Source organism: Dermacentor silvarum, chromosome 6, assembly GCF_013339745.2.
Source record: "Dermacentor silvarum isolate Dsil-2018 chromosome 6, BIME_Dsil_1.4, whole genome shotgun sequence".
Classification (NCBI taxonomy): Eukaryota; Metazoa; Arthropoda; class Arachnida; order Ixodida; family Ixodidae; genus Dermacentor; species Dermacentor silvarum.
In genome coordinates this window covers 184,340,043-184,361,308 of record NC_051159.1, presented here as the reverse complement: position 1 = coordinate 184,361,308, position 21,266 = coordinate 184,340,043, and the positions used below count along the sequence as shown (strand labels likewise).

The window sequence follows — 21,266 nt, the reverse complement described above, 5'->3', positions numbered from 1 at the left end:
CACGTCACGTGGTCACAGAGACGCGCTTGTGCTCGCGCGTTCTTCGTCGTCTTCTTCCACAGCTGGCGAAAACATTGCTCCTGGCTCCATCTTGAAAGTGATCGTCTTACGCGAAGGACGGACGCACGGACAGTTTTATTGCGATAGCAATTATATGGACACTTCAACCGGATTTCTGCCGGCACCGTCGGCGTCGCCGTGAGGTTCCGTATAGATAAAATCTTCGCCGCGTGCCGTATGCCCGAGCGGAAGCGTGCGGGGACGCGCGCTATCACGGAGAGCGAACGCACTCAATCTCCCACGCGCAAGCAAGGAAGCGGGAAGCCAGCGCCGGAAGGACCGGGGGGGGGGGGGGGGGGGGGGGGGGAGTCGGGCACTTCTCTGCCAACAACCGCGCTCGTCGCTCGTCCGCACCGTCTCTTATCTCCACACGGCTCTGACCTTTATGCACTGTGCATTCGCCGCTCAGTTTCTGTTGAAGCGATAGACCGCACGTACCTTCGCCCGCTAAGCGCTTATGCGCTTGCTGCCAGCGTTTTGACAGTCGTTGTCTGCAGTCATTCAGTGTGATCTATTCATGTTTGTTTGTGCGCGCTCACACCACGCTTGTGCATTCAGTTAGTAATAGTCGGGCCACATTTTCCAACGCACGCTACACATGCAATGCTGCCCAGATCGGCAGTGCAGCACTACAGGTGTGTCCCTTCGCACGCGCTGCCCACGGGAAGCGCTTCTCATCAACACCACCGTTTCACACGCGCCTTCTCGTGGTCATCGAGTCTCTCTTCATGTCGGTCTACTTACGCCGCAGCACACCTGCTTAATTAATCAGCTCATGTTTACTACAATTCATATTGCTACCAAAGCCGCTCACCTTACTTCGTATGACATTGCTGTGTTGCTATCGCATTCATTGCTTCGCCCTTAGGGCGAAACTGTGACATTTTTATTCTTGTTGGGCAACCATAGAAGTGCTTACGCATTTAAAACAAGTCATAAGAAGTAACAATGCATTATAATGAGAATGTCAAGTAATTTAATTGATGTCTCTCGAGCGCGCAGGCTTTCGCCTTCACCCCGTTTGGCGTATGCTAAAGTGTCTGTCAATTTTTTTGTTTCGCACTTTTAATATTTAGTTTCAGAATATTTAACATAAAAGGCATGCACTTCCCGTGATTTGTTTCATGTCATTTGTTTGTGGGCAGTCAATCTCAAAAATCCGAGGAATAACATTGTAAATAATGTAACACGAAGTGTCGGCAACTTACGGGGTAAAACTGCTAGCTCTATCTTGACAGCGGTCGTCGTACGCGTTTTGTATGAAGGACGGACGGACAAATTTCTCGTTGGGTGACCGTAGAAATGCTTACGCATTTAAAGTGGCTCGACACTCCTCTATTCGCAGACCTCAAGTGCCCGACAGCGTGCGAGTGCAGAGGTCACTTTGTCAAGTGCATCGAGAAGAACTTGGTCGCGCTTCCCGACGACCTGTCTCACCTCGTGCGTAAGCTGTGAGTGCTGCACCGGAGCGTATGATGCCACTGAAACACGCTTACCGCGTTTCACTTTGTTGCCTCTTGCAGAAATTTCAGCTTCAACCGCCTGGATATACTCAAGTCTAATTTCTCGCCTTTTAAGAGACTGGGTGAACTGTAAGATATACGCGAATTCATTATGTAAATTGTTCATTGTAAAGCACAAAACCGGGTCATAATTCACTAAGTGTACCATGCATCTTACTTGCAGGATCTTGCAGTACAACGGACTGACCGTGTTGCCGTCGAACAAGTTTATCGAACTGAAGAACCTGTACCTCCTGTAAGTGACAGAGTTTCTGTATCGCTGCTGACTGCCATTAATTTTTTATACCATTTTTTTTTTCAGGGACTTGAGGAACAACCGCATTGTTCAGATAGAGACTGCCGCTTTTGCTGGCCTGAAGAACGTAAGATTCCTGTGAGTTGCGGAACCAACACTTGAGCCATAACTGCAAGATCTTCTCAACGCCATCGCTTCTCATTATTTCTTTCTGTTTTCATTTCCTATTATATGCATACAAGAAGTTCGTTTATATTCGGAAAACGCATAATCTTCATGTCTTTTTTTTCATCTGTCATTCCACCATCTGTATTTGTATGCAGACACTTGGAAAACAACCCAATTCTGTCGGAAATTAAGGCTGGCGCGTTTGTCGGCCTCAACAAACTGACATTCCTGTAAGTACTGCACGTTTGCAAACAGTTCATGTCGTTAAGATAAGTATGAAAATGTCCGCATTCTGTCGCTTATGCGGTTATTTTTGTGTTTGCGTTCACCGTCCGTCGGAAACTTTATGTATTCGTAGCATGCGGCACATAACACAGGACAGTTTGGCACGTTTACGACAGCATTTTGCCACGCGCGTTCTTTTAGTTCTTGCCAGTGATCCCTTTGACGGAGTAATTTACAATGCTGTCCTATTATCGCTCTCTCACAAGGTGCGCTAATCAAGACGCGTGCCTAATCAGAGTGCACGTGTGACGTTTTGCGACCTCGAATCGAGGCAGTTGCTCTGTAACATGTATGTATTCAAGGGAAATGTGAAAGCAGCTGGCTCACATCGTGTAAGCGCTGCCGTTGCTGAAGGTGCCTGTGGATCGAAGTGCTGTCGATGCACTGTGCAAATGCATAGACAAGAACCGGAGCCATCTTCCGCATGTGATCTCAAAGCTGGGCTTTTCCAGACTTGCCAAAAAGGGAAATTTGCTTAGATTTATTTATTCAAATACATGTCAAGTTCAGAAATACTCTATTTAGACAGGTGCTTAACCGATTTAAGGGAAATGTGTGTTGCATTTAAGATGGAAAGCTAAATTCTACCGACCGTATATAGGAAGCGAGATTGTCACCTTGAGTCTCTTATTTTAACAAGATTTGCCGAACATCGGTAAGTTGAAAAAATTGAAGCATGCAGTTTACATATTCCTAATGCTGAATAAATATCGCAGTTTTGTAAATGACATCTGTTAGTGCGTATGAAGCGGACAAACTTGATATACGAGTTTACAGCTAAAGTGAATTTGTGACAGTCGTTACGAAAGTCTTGCAAAAGTCCTACTTACAAGTTAGTGGTACATTTAACAGCGGTGTGTAACGCGTCGCTTTTGTTCACTTTAGATGTCCCAATCAGTGCCTTTAATTTTGACATCTCTTTGTGAAACATTGATGGCCCAAACGATCTGTAGATTTTAACATATCCTTTGAAATGCAAGAAATCCCATCAAATTTCGTGCACTGGATGTCGAGCAAAACTATTTCTCCTCTCCCACATAATTAGGGCTATATTCTGTGAAAGTATAGTATAACCGCAATATGCGCCTTCCGTCTACAGAAGTTCCTAACGGCGTTGAATTATGTCAATGGGATTTTTATTACACCTTTGAAGACCGCGCAACGTTTACCCATTCTGACATTTTATTGCGATAGCAATTATATCGACACTCCAAGCGCATTTCTACCGTCGGCGTCGTCGTAAGGTTCCGTATAATGTCCAACAGCGATAAAATCGTCGCTGTGTGCGCGAGTGAAAGCGTACGAGGGTGAGCCGGCAGTTGCGGCTTAATGTAGCGCGCGCGAGCGAGGAAGGCAGGCCGGAAGCGCGCGGTCTTCTTTCGCAAGGCACGGGGGCGAGGCGACGGAGAGGAAGTAGGGGCGGCGGGGGGGGGGGGGGGGGTGCGTTCTGCTCCGTTGGGTGCTGCTCACAGCGCGGCCGCGCTGGCGCCGTATCTTGAAAGCGATCTGCGATGTGGGCGAAGTGCACGCCCGCGCGGCCCTCATCTTCAAAGCGAATGGCGATGGGGACAAAGTGCATGCACCAAGTGCCGGCAGCTTCGTATGCGCTGTGCTTTCGACGTTTAGTTCGCGTTGAAGCGAGACGAGAGACAGCGCGAAGGTTAATTTGCTCGCTGCTGCTGGCGCGCTTTCTCACTCCGGCGTTTTCACAGCGAGTTGCCGCGGTCATCGAGCGAGATGTGTTCATGTCTACCTGTGCGCGCGTGACACCGTGCTTGTCTATTTAGTTAGCAATCGAATCATATTGCACAACTTTATACGGCCCATTAAACTACTATCCTTGCTTCGTATAGTTCTCTACTAATTTGCTATCGCAATCGATGCTTCGCCTTTCGGGCGAAACTGCGACGTTTTTAGGTCCTCAATGTGTCATAGTAATTGCCGCTGTCATTACTTCTGTTGCATGTATCACTGAGCGCCTTTTGGTATCGGACGCCCAGTGAAAATAAAAATGCTGAATGGAAGACGAAAACGGCCTTCGAAAGCAGCTTTTGTGTCTATATCATAAAATGCTGAACAAAGGAATCTGTGCCTGATCGAAAATCCTTACCGCTTCCAACAAGCGGTTCTGAGGAAGGTTTTTATCTAAATTAATGTTCAGGGCCACATCTGTAATGGACTACCTTATCGTGTGCTTAACTTATGGAGTTACAAAGGTGCCTGTGAAGTATATAGCTCCCTTCTTGCTGTGAGCAGCACAACGACTTATATCTCATCTACACTTTCGAACAGAAACCTAAGTGGCATGGCTCTTTCGGGGCTCAAGAAAAACACCTTCGTGGGCTTGGACCAAGTGACGACACTGTAAGCATGTGCCTAATGCATTTGTTCTCTTGCAACATTTCATTCCATGGTGTACAAGTGAATGCGCCGCGGTGACCCAGGCGTTTTGCTGCTGCTGAGTTCGCGGGCTCGATATCCGGCCGCGGCATTTCGCGGTATGGGGAAAAAAAAACGCTCGTGTACCTAGCTTTGGGTGCTCGTTAAAGAACTGAATTATCCCCACTACAAGCATCTTTCGTAGCCTGTGTTCGCGTTAAACCAAACCAAATCAATCAATCAATAGCTGTCTAGGCTTGTTTCAGTAAGAAGCTACAAGTATAAAACGCATCTTCTTGCCTCACGCGTCTTCATATAGCCCTGTGTACGTCAGCTTGGAATGAATTGACTTGCAGGAATCTACGGAACAACAAGTTGCAGTACGTGGAAGACGGAGCGTTTCAGGGATTGAAGAGCGTCACCAGCTTGTAAGTGCAGTCGACATGATGAAGCAAAACTGTCACCAGCGCCGCCTGTGTTTCGTTATTTGCAGAGACATACAGGGTAACGACATCCAGCACTTCTCTCACGAAATGTTCCATGGCCTGCACTCTCTGGAGTCTCTGTAAGTGAAGCTTTTCTCTCTCTCTCTCTGTGTGTGCGTGTGGGTGTGTGTGGTTTCAAAGTACGAAGTACTCCCAAAGTACGAAGAAGTGGCAAGAGCATTAGTTACGACAAACCGAAAATCATAGCATAGAGGGCTAGCTCGCAACAGCAAGGGATTGGAAGGGCGCTCCACATCGAGGAAGGCGCAGCGCCCATTTTACAGCGGAGCTCTATATATCTACCCTCCCATAAATTGGTCAATGTCCGCGCCTCAAAACTCCCGCGCCCTCTATGAGGGGGCTAAGCAAATCAGTAAGGCATGTGCTGACACCTGTGTACGTAGCAAGAGTAAATCTAACAAACCAACCAATACTACGTAACGCCAAAGGCATGTGCTGACACCTGGCGTAGCAAGATCAGAGCTAGGATACGGGCAGTGAGTAGCAGTGAAGATCGTGCCCGTAAGCCGCGGGCTCGCCAGGACGGCGGGTGCCGCGAAGCGGAGAATGCGGCGAAGTGACGCAGGTCACAGGGTGCAGCGTACACAGGGCACAGTAAATTGGACAACCACAAGGATGCGTATGCGAAATTTCAGATAATCTTTCTAGACAGACATTTCGGATTCAGTTGTGCGGTGTGCGACAGACTGCGGTTCGAGAACGATATGATGGTGATTGATAACGTCATGGGCATCGGCAAGATTTTGTCGCTGGGGAGGGGGAGGGCAAACCTGTAGCATCGCGGCGAGGAGGGGATGCTGGTGTGGCTTGAGGAGGGGGGGGGGGCGCAAGAGCCCCCTTTTGCACCCCCCTGCCGACGCCCATGGTTAATGTTCGAGATGTTGCGAAGCGCGAACGTGATGCGGTTTTGACAGCTACCCCAGCTCCAGACTTAGCCAGCTACTCGGTTTGGCTGCGCCGAGGGAGCGCTAATGGCCGTAGCACGCATCGATCATCTGGTTGGTGTGACAGGTGGTCGCTAACAAGCCATGGATCTATTCCATTTCCGCGCCTGCGCAAAGAACGGAATAGGCAGTTAGTATGTTGCATGCGCTGGTCTGGGGAGGCCGCGTGTAGTGCGTACTGCCGAAGAATAGCTCAGCTGTTAGCCCACATTCACAGGAGTGGAATGTCTGCGATCTTTAATTAGTGCTCGCTACTGCTGGCGTCTCTTCACCGTGCAGCTTCAGTGATTCGTTCAAGTTCTGCTGCTTGGCGTCGCCACAAGTGTCCTTCGACTACTGCCTGCCGCCGGCTGACGAGATCTCGTCGTGCGAGGACCTCATGAGCAGTCCCGTGCAGCGCTCCTTCCTCTGGGTGCTGGGAGTTGTGGCGCTTCTGGGCAACCTGTTCGTCATCGCGTGGCGCCTCAAGACCAAGAACTCGAACCCGGTCAGCTCGACGCTCATTCTCTCGTTGGGCTGCGCCGACTTGCTCATGGGCGTGTACCTGATCGTCATCGCTAGCGTGGACATCTACTACCGCGGCCGCTACATCCAGAACTCGGACGTGTGGCGCGCCAGCGCCCTGTGCAAGCTGTGCGGCTTCCTCTCGACGCTGTCCAGCGAGAGCTCCATCTTCACGCTGGTGCTCATCACAGCCGACCGCCTCATCTGCATCTCCTTCCCCTTCTCCATGGTGCGCGTCGGCCTGAGGCGAACCTACCAGCTCATTGCGGCCGCCTGGGCCACCGCCGTCGCCATCGCCGCACTGCCACTCGTCATACAGCCGTACTTTCAGGTGCGCTCTCTTGTCCGTGCCTGATGGCCAAGCCCTTCCGCGTCCTCCTTCCGTGCTTCTCGTCTGGAATTTACGGGGTATTGAAAATGCACTGGGATGACGCTGTTAAAGGGATGCACTAAAGGGAAACACTTAATTCGTTTAGACTGATAAAGTATACTTTGAAAATTCTATTTTAGTTAATTTCGCAATAGTAGGTTGATCATTTCGAGAGAAAATGAAGGCCAAAGTTGCAGTTTTGTTTTTATTTGGCACCGTAATATGTTAGTGTGACGTCACAGATTTCAAACTATTTACTCGTACTTGGCCCATCGTCGCCCAGCATAAACGTTACCGAGACTCGCCAAGTTCAGTCTTCGAGGCTCTTTCGTAGAGTGACAGTGTAGTCCATCTTCGTCAATAACAAGTAGGCCCTAGCCGTCAAGATCCATGACCTCACGGCGAGTTGATGCGGAGACTTGAAGGCGGCGTCGCCACCCGCCTTTTTTTCTTCTTTTTGTTGCGATAGCAATTATATGGACACTTCAACCGGATTTCTGCCGTCGCCGTGAGGTTCCCTATAGATAAAATATTCGCCGCGCGACGTATGCCCGATCGGAAGCGTGCGGGGACGCGCGCTATCACAGAGAGCGAACGCACGGCGGAAAGCAAACGCGACCGTCGCGCGAAAGGCCTTGGACATGGAGGAAGGAAACAAATCAGGAGAGGCCCTGACGTCACTTTTTTGAAGCCGGAAGTGCAGCCATGTTGGTGTGCCACCTCTATTTGCGCCTCCAATCAGGGGTTCTGCAGCTCGCCGGAGCAGATGGGCGCGAACTTTGAACTTGCATTGTTACGAGCCGCCGGATGTGTGTGCTCCTGACGCGCGTCAAAACAAAGCCTACAAAACTTCTGTAGCAGTTTTAGGGAAGCAGACGTGCTCCTGTGTTTTTCCGTGGCACGTTGAAGAAGACAACGAAGACCCGCGTCGTGATTGCTTGAGTGTATCTGTTGCTGGCCGACACTCACACTCACAGACCCAAAACACAACTTTCAAGCTCACACACCACACTCCAAAGTCAGCTTTTCTGGCGAACAAAAGGTGCTGCGGGAAAGACACCGGCGGAAAAATCTTATCTCACTTTTCAGAGACCGAGAGCAGCAGCGAAAGCTTCACGAGCGCGGTTGTCATGGCAACTTTGACATTTGGGGTACCCGTCCCAATGCTCCTTTGCGAAAAACAGCACGTGACTTCTGCCACACCTTCTCCAATGCGTTCATGCTGGCCAGGGCCTCTCCTGGGGTTTCCTTCCTCCATGGCCGTGGGGGTATGGGAGGGAGGGAGGGAGGGAGGGAGGCGGGGCGACGCTGTGCTCCGGCACCAAAGGCGTATATTGCAACCGGGCGGCGTATTTCTATTTGAGCCCACGTACAGTGCTCGACCGCTGGCGCCACGCTGCGCCGCTCGCGCGTACCGCGTTTCAAGGTGGTTCGCATGAATGCAGTCCTTAGAAGCGTTGCTGTATGGCTGAGTGGTTATGGCGCCCGCTTTGGGATCATGCGTGCGTGGGTTGGAATCCCACACAAGCTAGCATTTTTTTTTCTTTATATCGCGCTTTTCCTTTTTTTTCTCTCCGTTTGCCAGCGCGGGCGGCTGAACCCCGGTGCCACGGCGGAAGCCGTGGTGCCGGGCGCCGATGCCAAGCGGCGGTCGTTGGGGTGTTGCGGAGCGCAGCGTAGCAACACCCCAAATAAAAAAATACTGCTCCAGTCAGGTAGACTGCTCCCTCCCTGATAGTGAGATTATATTGGGATCATCAAAACAGTGATGCGTTTATTTAGGAATACCACCGATCCCCTAACAGCAGGCTAGTCACCACCAGTCCAGCGTGTTCTCCGTCAACGCCTCCTCCGTTCCAACGGCGGCGGCTAGAAACATGGTACGCGCGAGCGGCGCAGCGTGGCGCCAGCGGTCGAGCACTGTGTGTGGGCGCAAATAGAAATACGCAACCGGGCGCAAGGGGAACTTGCCACTCAATCTCCCACGCGAAAGCAAGAAAGCGGGAAGGCAGCGCGGGAGGGAGGGGGGGCGGCGCAGCTTCTACTCTGCCAACAACCGTGCTCGTACGTTACCCAGCTGTGGCGGTCGCCCGCACAGTCTCTTATCTCCACACGGCTCTGACCTTTGTATGCGCTGTGCATTCGCCGCTCAGTTTCCGTTGAAGCGATAGACCGCACGAACCTTCGCCCGCTGCGTCGGCTGCGCTTGCTGCCAGCGTTTTGACAGTCGTCGTCTGCGGTCATTCAGTGTGATCTATTCATGTTTGCTTCTGCGCGTTGACACCACGCTTGTTAATTCAGTTAGTAATAGTCGAGCCTATCTCACATGCTCATTTTCCAGCGCGCGCTACACATGCAATGCTGCTCGGATCGGCAGTGCAGCGCTACAGGTGTGTATATATCCCTTCGCACCCGCACGCGCTGACCACGGGACGCGCTTCTCATCAACACCACCGTTTCACACGCGCCTTGTCATGGTCATCGAGTCACTCTTCATGTCGGTCTACTTACGCCGCAGCACACCTGCTTGCTTACTAAGCTCATGTTTACTACAATTCATATTGCTACCAAAGCCACTCACCTTACTTCGTATGACATTACTGTGTTGCTATCGCATTCATTGCTTCGCCCTTAAGGCGAAACGGTGACATTTCTTTTTTTGCGTCTTTTCTGGCTTACCAAGTCAGAAACGGTAAGAGTGACTCACGGTAAGAGTGTTTTTGTTTTTTCATTATTGTAGAAAAATAATTTATCAATACAGCTCAATTAATTTTTTCTCTTTAGTGTCCCTTTAAGATGTCGTAGCTTCATCGAAAATATTTATTTATTTATTTATTTATTGAGATTTCAATTATATAGACACGCCAAACCCATTTCCGACGTCGTCGTCGCCGTGATGCTCCGTATAAATTCCAAGTGCGATAACATCGTGGCCGCGCCATGCATGTATGCAGTGGATGCGACAAAGCGTGCGAGGGTGAGTCGAGGCTGGTAGCTCGACCTCGCTCGCGAGGGAGGCAGGCAGGCGAGGAGGAAGCACGCCGGGGTTTCTACTCCAGCGGCGGCCGCTTGGGTTCGCATTGAAGCGAGAGGCAACACGTAGCTCGCTGCGGCTCTTCTTCACGCCGGCATTTCGACAGCGAGCGTACGCGGTCATCAAGCGAGATGTGTTCATGTTTGCCTGTGCGCGCGGGACACCATGCTTGTTAATTTAGTTAGTACGCTACTGTTAACAAGTTTATACGACCGATAAAACTACTATCCTTAATTGAGCCGCAAAGTGCAAAAATATTAAAAAGAAAGGGTCTGGTTGTGTAAGCGATACATCTATCACATTGTATTCTGCAGAAATGTACTTTTTCTTTTTTTTTCAAAATATGGTATGACAATGTAGTTCTGCGTCACACCTTGCCTCTCTGCGCACGCGCGGAAGTTTTGTTTTTGTTTTCTGTATGGTTCCGAGGCTGTCATTAAACAGTTGGTAGTTCGGCTCTTCACGAAATGTATTTCGCGCCACAATCAAGCGCACCGACTTGCTCAAGAAGTTCTTTTGTTACTATCCTTACTTCGTATAGCTGTCTAATAATTTGCTACCGCAATCGATCCTTCACCTTTCGGGCGAAACTGCAACTTCCTGTTTATTTTATTTAATTTTTTCTTCAAAACGACGCGGCGACACACAAGCGTTAGATTTTCAAAGCATTGTAATCAACCTTTTTCTGGCTGCTGACTATGTCCGGTGCATCAATGTACGAACGCTGTAATTTAGGCGCCACAAATAATTCATGCGCTAAATTTACATTCGATGTTGTACACAACCTTTAAGAAAGGAAAGTACAGAATAAAGTGAGGTGTGGCAGTGATTGACCGCAAGAAAACACCTCTCACTCGTGAGTGATGATGAATACGCTCGGCTCCGCGTTTCTTTCCGTGGCAAGCTGTGAAAAAGTACGCGCCACTTATATAATTACGCTGATTCCTAACTCTGCGGACTCCGATTGTCGATGTGACTTCGAACAGATCCTGACTGAGAACAGAAAAAAATCCGACACATCAATGCTTAGCGACATGCATAGAACTCTGGAGGATACCGACATCCAGAGCAACTCAGGCAAAGAAATCGAAACAGTTGTACCGCGACCAGCAGCAAGAAAAAAAAAAAGAAAAAAACAATCGTCGGCCCTTCCCCTACCGGAAATTGGGGGTAAGCGAAGCTTGTCCTGGGTGCACCTTGTGTTTGAAGGTTACCTTTCTTGTGAGTAACTTGACCGTGCCCAAGGGAAGTTCAGGTGATCTGCTCGGCGTTGACGGAGTGCCGCAGCTTCAGCGGAGCCATAGAATAAAGAACGAACTTTAGAGAAGGGAAATTGTACCTTCCACATTGGTACGAAAATAAGAAGCGCTAGCGCATGGAACTCACTGGGGCACCCGACAGATGGCGCTGCTCAAACAGGAAGCGGAAATCTAGTGTGTGTGTGTGTGTGTGTGTGTGTGTGTGTGTGTGTGTGTGTGTGCGTGCGTGCGTGCGTGCGTGCGTGCGTGCGTGCGTGCGTGCGTGCGTGCGTGCGTGCGTGCGTGCGTGCGTGCGTGCGTGCGTGCGTGCGTGCGTGCGTGCGTGCGAAATCCAATATGGCCGCTTTTTACCGGTCGCACCGCGCCCGCCCTGCTGGCTTTGCGGCATGCCTCAGTGCCTTGGCTGCCGCTTAGCTGGTGCGTTTTATTTGCCAGGAGACCAAAGAGCCTTTACTGACGCCTACACAAACAAGCCACAAGTGAGTGAACAGGACGTGCGACTTTATTAGAAGACAAACAGTGCACCTTCTCGTACAAGAGCAGCAATAAAACTTGCATGTTGAGATACGCTGAAACAATAAACGCGAGTTCGTAAACTGCTCACTTTTGACATCGCACATGGCGGTCCGGTAACGTGCGACAACCAGCAGCGCAAGCAGATAGTGTCCAACCTGTTTGCACCGACAGTCACCGTTGAAGATCAGCAACTTGCATACCGAAGCAATCGGGTGACGCAGGCATCTGCTGCCGCACCCAACACAGCAACATGGACTACCGTGCGTTTTAGCATTACCTCCTTTCCAACCTGCACGGTTAGTTTTGTCTATCGGGGCCGCTAATGTGTCACTGACACTCGGTGCCCCATTTTCTCTCAATATGCACAAGTCGGTTTCGTGGGCATCACCTTCGGCAGCCACTTTTGCGGCCCTTTCCACCCAGGTGGCTATCAACTTCATACACTTCCGACCATGTAAGCACGTATGCCAAATCGCGGCTCAGGAAGCCCACAAGCACAATTTGCCCACGACTGCAGCAGGAAAGGACGGAACGGGGAGCACCAATCACGGTGCATGTAAATAGGGAGTCTATGTCGCTGCGCGGACTGCAGGAACAGGTGCTTACCTCGAGAGACTGCTTCCCAATGCAAATGACCAGGCCGCCACATCCAAGAAACGTAACACAGTGACCATAAACAAGTGAGATAACAGCAAAATGAGATTCTGCATTCAATCACCACATAAAGTTCAGACAATACACTATACATTGGCTAAGATCCACATGGTAACAGTGAGGAATGACGTAAGACGGGTCACTTAGGCGCATTCAGCAGTCCAACTACAGGTGCAGTGCTTGTGCTTGCCTTCGTTGCACATGGTGGTCTGGTAACAAGCGACAACAACAAACGCAAACCGATTGGGCAGCATATCCCACCTGTTTGCACCGACATTCATCGTTGAAGATAAGCAACTTGCATTGCGAAGCATTCGGCTAACGCAGGCATCTGCTGCCGCAGCCAACCCAGCGACATCGACTACCCAGCATTTTAGCGTTAACTCCTTTCCAGCTTGGATGTTTCTTTTCTTTCGGGGGCCGCTAATATGTGGCTCACACTTGGTGCCCCACTTTGTCTCAATATGGACAAGTCGGTTTCTTGGGCATCACCTTCAGCAGCCACTTATGTGGGCCTTTCTACCCATGTGGCTATCAACTTCATACACTTCGTACCATGCAAGCATGTATGCTGCTCTCTGTTGACGCCAAATCACGGCCAACGAAGGCCACAAGCAAAATTTGCACACGGCTACTGCAGGAAAGGACGGAATGGGGAGCACCAATCACGGTGCGTATATATTGGGAGTCTATGTCGCTGTACGGACTGCAGGAGCAGGTGCTTAACTTGAGAGACTGCTTCCCAATGCAACTTACTAGGCCCCCCAAATCCGAGGAACGTAACAAAGCGACCACGACCAAGTTTCTGCAACCAGATTTTGCAATCAACCATATCAGTGTAGCTTGCACAAAAACCCAGGCTATTGAGCAAGAAGGGCAGTCCTGAACGAGACCAGGAATTAAATATGGGAATGAGAAAGCTTGCATTCAAGAAAGCCACTCTGCTCTGCAAGCAGTGAAGGCCAATAACATTAAGAAAAGTGAAATGCTACATAGCACACGGTGCAAAGGTTAATGCAAGACACATGCCGATGTCGCATCTGCTATTTCAGGAGAGGAATTTAACATGGCAACGTACAGTAGAGAATACTGCTACAAAGATGTAATGCTAATAGACAATGACGGGCAAAGGATCGGTTCACCTTTATGTTTGGAGCACAATCAACCTCTCTATATGGCTTTCATAGATTATGAAAAGGCATTTCATTCAGTAGAGATAGCAGCAGTCATAGAGGCATTGCGTAATCAAGGAGTACAGGAGGCATACGTGAATATCTTAGCAAACATCTACAAGGATTCCACAGCTACCTTGGTTCTCCACAAGAAAAGCAAAAAGTTACCTATCAAGAAAGGGGTCAGGCAAGCAGACACAATCTCTCCAATGCTATTCACTGCATGCTTAGAAGAAGTATTCAAGCTCTTAGATTGGGAAGGCTTAGGAGAGAGGATCAACGGCGAATATCCCGGCAACCTTCGGTTTGCAGATGACATTGTCCTATTCAGCAACATTGGAGACGAATTACAGCAAATGATTGAGGACCTTAATCGAGAAAGTGTAAGAATTGGGTTAAAGATGAATATGCAGAAGACAATGTTCAATAACCTGGCAAGGGAACAAGAATTCAGGATCGCCAGTCAGCCTCTAGAGTTTGTAAAGGAGTACGTTCATCTATGTCAATTACTCACAGGGGACCCTGATCACGAGAAAGAAATTTACAGAAGAATAAAATTGGGTTGGAGTGTATACGGCAGGCATTGCCAAATCCTGACTGGGAGCTTACCACTGTCATTGAAAAGAAAAGTGTACAATCATTGCATTCTACCGGTGCTAACATATGGGGCAGAAACTTGGAAGTTAACAAAGAAGTTCGAGAACAAGTTAAGGACCGCACAAAGAACGATGGAACGAAAAATCTTAGGACTAACGTTAAGAGACAGGAAGAGAGCAGTGTGGATCAGAGAACAAACGGGGATAGCCGATATTCTAGTTGCCATTAAGCGGAAGAAATGGAGCTGGGCAGGCCATGTAATGCGTGCGTAGGATGGATAACCGGTGGACCATTAGGGTTACAGAATGGATACCAAGAGAAGGGAAGCGCAGTCGAGGTCGGCAGAAAACCAGATGGGGTGATGGTGGTGGTGGTGGTAACATTTATTTAGGTCCTGAAGAATCTTCACCCCGTTTTTATAGGGGCAAGACTGCGGGCCGCTCCCACGTTGGGACGGGAAGGCCAAGCCTCACCGCCGCATCGTGGGCCTTCTGGACAGCCCGGAGTTGATTAATCCATTCGTGGCTCTTGACCAATGAATAAAATGCGTCCGCCATCAATACGTGGTCCGTGGGGTGCTGTAAAGAGGGGCACTCCCAGAGCATGTGTTTGAAATCGCTAACTCCGCCGCAGTCGGGACAAAGAGGGGAGACCTCCGTGTACCTACTGATGATGGAGAGTGTGGGATACGAGTTCGTTTGTATTAGCCTGAGGGTCACGGCTTGAGGCCTCGTGAGATTTCGATGTGGCAGGGGGAAAGCCCTACGACTCATCTGATAGTGGCTAGTGATCTCGTTGAAGGTGGAGAGAATGTCCCTGAAACGGGGGGGTTCTGCCTCCGAAAAGGTCGGACCAAGCCCGTCGCCGGTCCCACCCGGCACACCGGCCTCCCAGTGCCCGGCGCGGCCGGAAAGACCTCGCGCCCGGGCATGGGCCAACTCATTAACGTTGGCTAGCCCCCCTAGTTCTGCGCCCTCGTGCGCCGGGAACCATGTAATGACGTGATGAGTAAACACCTTACCCTCAAGTGCCCTACCAACCTCTTCACAAACTGCCCCAGTCGAGAAAGCTCGAAGGGCTGATCTCGAGTCCGTATAAATATCTTCAATGTCCGACCGAAGGAGCGCCAGCGCAATGGCCAGCTGCTCCGCCTTGCAAGCCGATGACGTCCTGATTGACGCGGCCGATAACACTCGACCCTTCATGTCCACGACGTTAGCAACAAAATGGCTGGAGTCGCCTTCGTATTGGGCAGCATCTACAAAACATGACTCTGCCTCGTGCGCATGTGCGTACCGCAAAAGCGCAGAGGCGCGAGCCGTCCTCCTGCCAGTGTTGAAAGTCGGATGCACGTTCCTCGGAAGTGGGGAGACCTTAATAGCCTGCCTCACACTATCCGAAAGCTGAACGTTCCTATCCCTTAACGTCTTCGGATTGATCCCGACCTTAGCCAGGATCCCTCTTCCCGCCTCTGTAGACAAGAGTCTAGCAGTTTGTGCGGATTGCTGCGCTTCGATAACTTCCTCTAATGTGTTGTGGACGCCTAGGCTTGCTAGGTTTTCTGTGCTTGTGCGCATTGGGAGTCCTAGGACTCTCTTAATACTTTTCCTGATGAGCGTGTTCAACTTGTTCATTTCGTGTTTCTGCCATCTGTGCATCGGAGTGACATAATTCACATGGCTCATGAGAAACGCGTGGAAAAGCCTGAGGAGATTATCTTCCTTAAGGCCTCCTTTTCTGTTAGAAACCCTTACAATGAGTCTGATTACTCCTTCAGCATGTCCTCTAAGCTTATCTATAGTACGCCCGTGCTGACCGTTAGCTTCAATGATCATGCCTAGCACCCGGAGAGAACGAACCCTTGGGATATCGCTGCCGGACGACGTTCGCACGCCAATATCAATCTCCTCTGGAGGCCTCCACCCTCTAGGCTTGGGTCCTCTTCTAGTGGGACGATATAGGAGTAACTCCGATTTGGAAGGCGATAGCCGGAGACCCATCCGATTGACGTGTTTTTCTACGTGTTTTCTGATGGGGTGATGAAATTAGGAAATTTGCAGGCACAAGTTGGAATACGCTAGCGCAGGACAGGGGTAATTGGAGATCGCAGGGAGAGGCCTTCGTCCTGCAGTGGACATAAAATATAGGCTGCTGCTGCTGTTGCTGCTGCTGCTGCTGATGATGGTGGTGATGATGATGATGGTCATGATGATGATGATGATGATGATATAGCAGCACAAACATTGGAACCAACTTGTGAGCGGCGCACGAGAGGCAGGTGGGCAAGTATTTCGAGGAGACGGAAGGCACGTGTGCCGCCTGCGTATACGGGCGCTACTCGGAATCGAGAACTATAGAAAGGCAACGCAATAAAAGGAAACGCAGACTCACGGAGCTGTGCTCATGCGCGCGATATACAAGGTGTTTCAGCGAACACTTTCAAAAATTCTTAAAGGTTGCCTGTGGCAGATAGTACAATTCTAGTTCATGAGCTGGTCTACTCGAAGAGGCGGACATTACTTGCACAAGCGATGGAAATGCATAATCAAATAATTAAGAAAAATTCACTAATTAAGTTTTTAACTAATTACCTGATGGCCCATAGTGCAATTTACAAATTGTAGCCGTGGAGTTCGCAAGATGGATCCACTTGGAACGAATTCTCGGATGACACCAGTTTTGAAATATTAATTCCCGATTTTGCGGAGAAATGCATTGGCGTTCCAGTTAGTTGCTTAACAAAACGTCGCTTTATGCATTGAAGCACAAAATTAACTGGAACGCCAATCCGGTACCCATCAACGGGTTCCTCAACAACTACGCCACGGTCTACGGATCTGGCATCACCTGTGAACGTACATTTAGGCTCACAAAGATTAGCCTCTCTTTCTACCATCGGTAGAACCGTGCGTGCGACTTCTTCGCACCTTCCGTGCGCTACCTCTAGGGGTGTCCTGGCGTGTTCTGATGTGTGCTCAGACATGCAGTGAGCGGAGATATTCAAAGTGCTCCTGCATGGAGCGGGCTCCCATATCTGGAGCCACTGTAAATATTGCAAGGTAAACCTTTTTCTCTCGCTCCTACTCCTGGACGTACTGTACCATCCCTGTGGCTGGAAGGATCCCCGGCCTAAACGCTACCCCGAGTCCCAACAACGGACGCTATACTATAGCCTCGTCTGCCTTGCATCGCTTGTCACGTGTTTCAGGTCTGCCTTCCTCGAATTGTCGAATCTACAAGGACTAACCTGTACATGTCTGCATGTTGCTGGACTGGCACAACATTCCAAACTTTTATTGGGGCCTTCTGTGCAGGGGGAGTTCTATGCGCGCTCGGGTGTGTGTCTGGCGCTGCACATCACCAACCAGAAGCCGTCCGGCTGGGAGTACTCGGTGGCCGTGTTCTTCTGCGTCAACTTCTTCGCCTTCGCCAGCATTGTGGCCGCGTACGCGTACATGTACCTCAGCATCCGACGCTCCAAGACGGCCGTCAAGCGGCACGCCGCGCGGCCCCCGCAGGCCGACAGCCTGGTCGGCCGCCAGATGGCGCTCATCATATTCACCAATTCGCTCTGCTGGTTTCCCATGATCGTCATGGGGCTCATGGCCATGTCGGGCGTCCGCATACCAGGTGAGCCATACACAACCCTCCAGCACTTACCCTCGGGACGACAGCGAAACTTACATTTTACTAAATTATGTGCACATATGAAGTGTTGCGATAGCTGGAGAACGTCGTACAACTTCTTTCGAAATATCCTGGCCGATCTACGACAAAATCTGTGTGTAGGAGCTTAGTAGCGATGTTAACCTTTTTAGGCTAAAAAAATCGATAGGCGGATGTGATTAATCACCACTCTTCGTATTGCTTCACGACCGACAGCGTACAAAAACGTCACCGTTTACGTCACCCAGCAGCGGGCAGCAGTCAGCGCGCTGGCTCCTGGGTGACGCAAACAGAAACGTCCCCTCGAGGGTCGCTGCAGTTTCGATTTCGCGCGCTCTGGTAGCCGTCGTGCCACAGTTCCGCAGATAAAAGGCTCGTATCGCTTCAATTTCCCACTTACTATGAGCCCGCTGAAACCAAATGTTAATTAATGGATTTTCCTTAATTGGCTCCTATAGTTACCCCATATCACCCATCACCCCGTGGTCGCCACCACTGATGGCATGTTTCCGAAGGAACCACCCTTTTATTTCAAAACGGCTCGCTATTTTTTAATATTACTTCGTCTCCATCAAAAGCTGCAAGCCTTCATTATTTAAAAAATAAGAAAATTAGCTACCATCGTCGTTACTGCAACGCAATTGTTTTATTCTGTTGTCTCAATTTGTTTACTGTAACGTATTTACTCAGCCACGGCGATCATTCTCGTGGTGTCGTCTTTCATCTTGACCTTCGTCCGTTGCGCTGAATGTTCCGCGGCCCACCGGCGGAGCGTGTTGCCGGGATGCTGTCGCACGCCTGGTGCTCCGCAGACGATGCGTGTGCCCCACGTGACCCGACCCTTCGGTTCGCGAACGCTCCACGGGGGCCTCGGCACGACGACGGCGGTGATGCCTGCAGTGGCTTCGAAAGTTCTGACGGATAAGCGTGATGGCGCTACGTCTTTGTGTGTCCTTTCTTTAGCTGCAGCGCACTCGATGAAGCGGTCATTACTTCTACCAAAATTCAAAAGGCTCAATTAAATAGTTATTTTAATTGCGCTAATTAACTTTTTAATTAATAAGGCGCATATTGTAATCTACGAATTGTTGCTAGTGACTTCGCAAGGCGTATCCACTTGGAACGAATTCTTTGGACTGCACCAGTTTCGGGATATTAATTTTCAATGTGTCCGACGTTCGAAAGCGCAGTTTTATGCATTGAACCACAAATGAGGCAGTGCAGGGTGACATGGGTTGGGCCTCTTTTGAAGTCAAAGAAGCGCAGAGCAAAATTAGTTTTGTAGAAAGACTTGGGAACATATGGATGAAAATAAATGGGTGGCTAAAGTGCACAAGTATCTGCACATGGAAAAGCGCGGACACAGGACGGAGGAAGAGGTCAAGAAAGTTTTAAACCAAGTCCAGGGTAATTGAAACTGTAAATAGACAACCAAGAGTCATAAGGAAGAAAGTGAGAGAAACAGAGACCATGAATTGGATGCAAAGAATGGAAACAAAAAAGACCATGCAGATTTACAAGAATGAGAAGAAAGGATTTGGAAGAGAAAGTCTGTAGGATAAAACAAAGGGCAGTGCCTTGCTATTTGAGACTCGAGCCGGTTGCCTAAGGACCAAAACATATCGGAGAAAATATTCGGAACTAGATGAGGCATGTATACGCTGCAGTAAAGATCCGGAGACCACTGAGCACATCCTAATGGAACGCGAAGGGATTGACCCAGCGAGAACCCTAGGTAAAGTACACCTTGTAGAAGCGCTTGGGTTTAAAGTGGACAGAAGTATCAACCAGTCAGCAGTCGAGATAAGCAAGAGAACTTTGGAACAGTGCTGGAAAAAATGGAGGGAAGAAATTGATACGACCTGATCTCTTACAGTCATCGGTAGCGGTAAAATGTATACTTTGACGAGGGGGGGGGATTAACGAAATTTATACAAAAATGTTAGATAAAAACATGTATAGCGTACCTGATTAAATCAAGTAGGTTAAGTGACTATTTGTCACCGCCCCCTTTCGAAGGCGATGCCATTCAATCATTATCATCAAGCACAATAGTAACTGGAACACCATTGCATTTCGTCAGACACATTGAAAATTAATATATCGGAACTGGTGCAGTCCAAAGAATTCGTTACAAGTGGATACGCCTTGCGAAGACACTAGCAACAATTCGTAGATTAAAATATGCGCCGTAAAATTATTATTTAAAACGTTAATTACTGCAATTATGCCAATTATTTAACTGAACATTTTTATTTCTGGTAGAAGTAATGACCGCCTCATCGAGTAATTTAGATCAAGGGTTATAATTGTGCTAGCTGCCACTGGCAATATTTTTAAAATTTGGTGTAGCTAAAGAAAAGACCCTGTGCCAGCTGGATGTGAGCGAGGCCGTCCTTTGCGCAGGCGAGGCGTACGCGTGGACGGCCGTGTTCGTGCTGCCGGCCAACTCGGCGGCCAACCCGCTCATCTACACCATCGCATCGCTGCGGTTCCGCTTGTTCTTGCTGCGCATCGGGCTCGCCCGCAAGAAGCACTCGCTCTCCTTCAGCAAGGCCATCACCGCCCGTGAGTGTCGTGCTTGATCTCACTTTGCGGCCTTTGTTCCCTTCACTGCGAAGCATCCTGCGCAACATTTTCGTCATCATTGGGGTAGCCCCCGCGCAGCAGCCGGTTGTGTTGTGAGCGTGTCTTCCGCCGTGACGTCGTGCGTTCTCGTCTCTCGCATAGATGGCTCGCCATCGTAGTGCGGAACTCCGGAATAATTTGGACCACCTTGGGGTTCTTTTAACGAGCACTTAAATCCAAGTACACGGGTATTTTCGCATTTCGCCCCCATCGAAATGCGGCCGCCGTGGCCGGGATCTGATCCCGCGACCTCGTGATTAGCAGCCCAACACCACAACCACGGCGGGTGCCAAGAATCTCTGGATGCGGACAAGCCGCCACTGGTAACTGAAACTGGCAGCGCGAGCGCTCTAGAGTGAGGCTAGCTTAGCAGGGCTGTTTGAGGAATTATCAGGCATTGCGTGGGTTATCATTGGCCTTCGTCAGGTTAGAAGAACTGGTGAGGCTTATACTGTGCTGACTAACGGCCACGTTTTCTGCTACAGAGGCCCTACAGATAATAGAGAATACGGGATAGGATTTCTAACCCATAAGGACATAGCGGGTAATCTTGATGAATTCTACAGAAATAATGACATGGTGGCAGTCGTCGTAATAAAGCTTAATACGAAGTATAGACTAAAGGTAGTACAATCCTACGCTCCAACCTCCAGTCATGACGGTGAATAAATAGAACACTTTTATGAAGATGTTGAGTTAGCAATGGGAAAGGTGCAAACTCAGTATACTGTGGTCATGGGCGACTTCAATGCAAAAGTGGGGGAAA

At 49.6% G+C, this 21,266-nt stretch overlaps 1 protein-coding gene across 1 annotated transcript in view; it reads left to right on the top strand.

Annotated features, from left to right (window-relative positions):
• LOC119456531 (uncharacterized) overlaps positions 1–21,266 on the top strand; it is a 258,483-nt gene that overhangs the window by 221,213 nt on the left and 16,004 nt on the right. Inside the window, exons 35-45 of the mRNA XM_049669942.1 lie at positions 1,406–1,511; positions 1,584–1,652; positions 1,747–1,818; positions 1,885–1,956; positions 2,142–2,216; positions 4,564–4,635; positions 5,007–5,078; positions 5,144–5,215; positions 6,380–6,935; positions 17,521–17,836; positions 20,279–20,440. Of these exons, the coding sequence (XP_049525899.1) occupies positions 1,406–1,511; positions 1,584–1,652; positions 1,747–1,818; positions 1,885–1,956; positions 2,142–2,216; positions 4,564–4,635; positions 5,007–5,078; positions 5,144–5,215; positions 6,380–6,935; positions 17,521–17,836; positions 20,279–20,440 (1,644 nt within the window). The remainder of the gene's footprint in view (positions 1–1,405; positions 1,512–1,583; positions 1,653–1,746; positions 1,819–1,884; positions 1,957–2,141; positions 2,217–4,563; positions 4,636–5,006; positions 5,079–5,143; positions 5,216–6,379; positions 6,936–17,520; positions 17,837–20,278; positions 20,441–21,266) is intronic.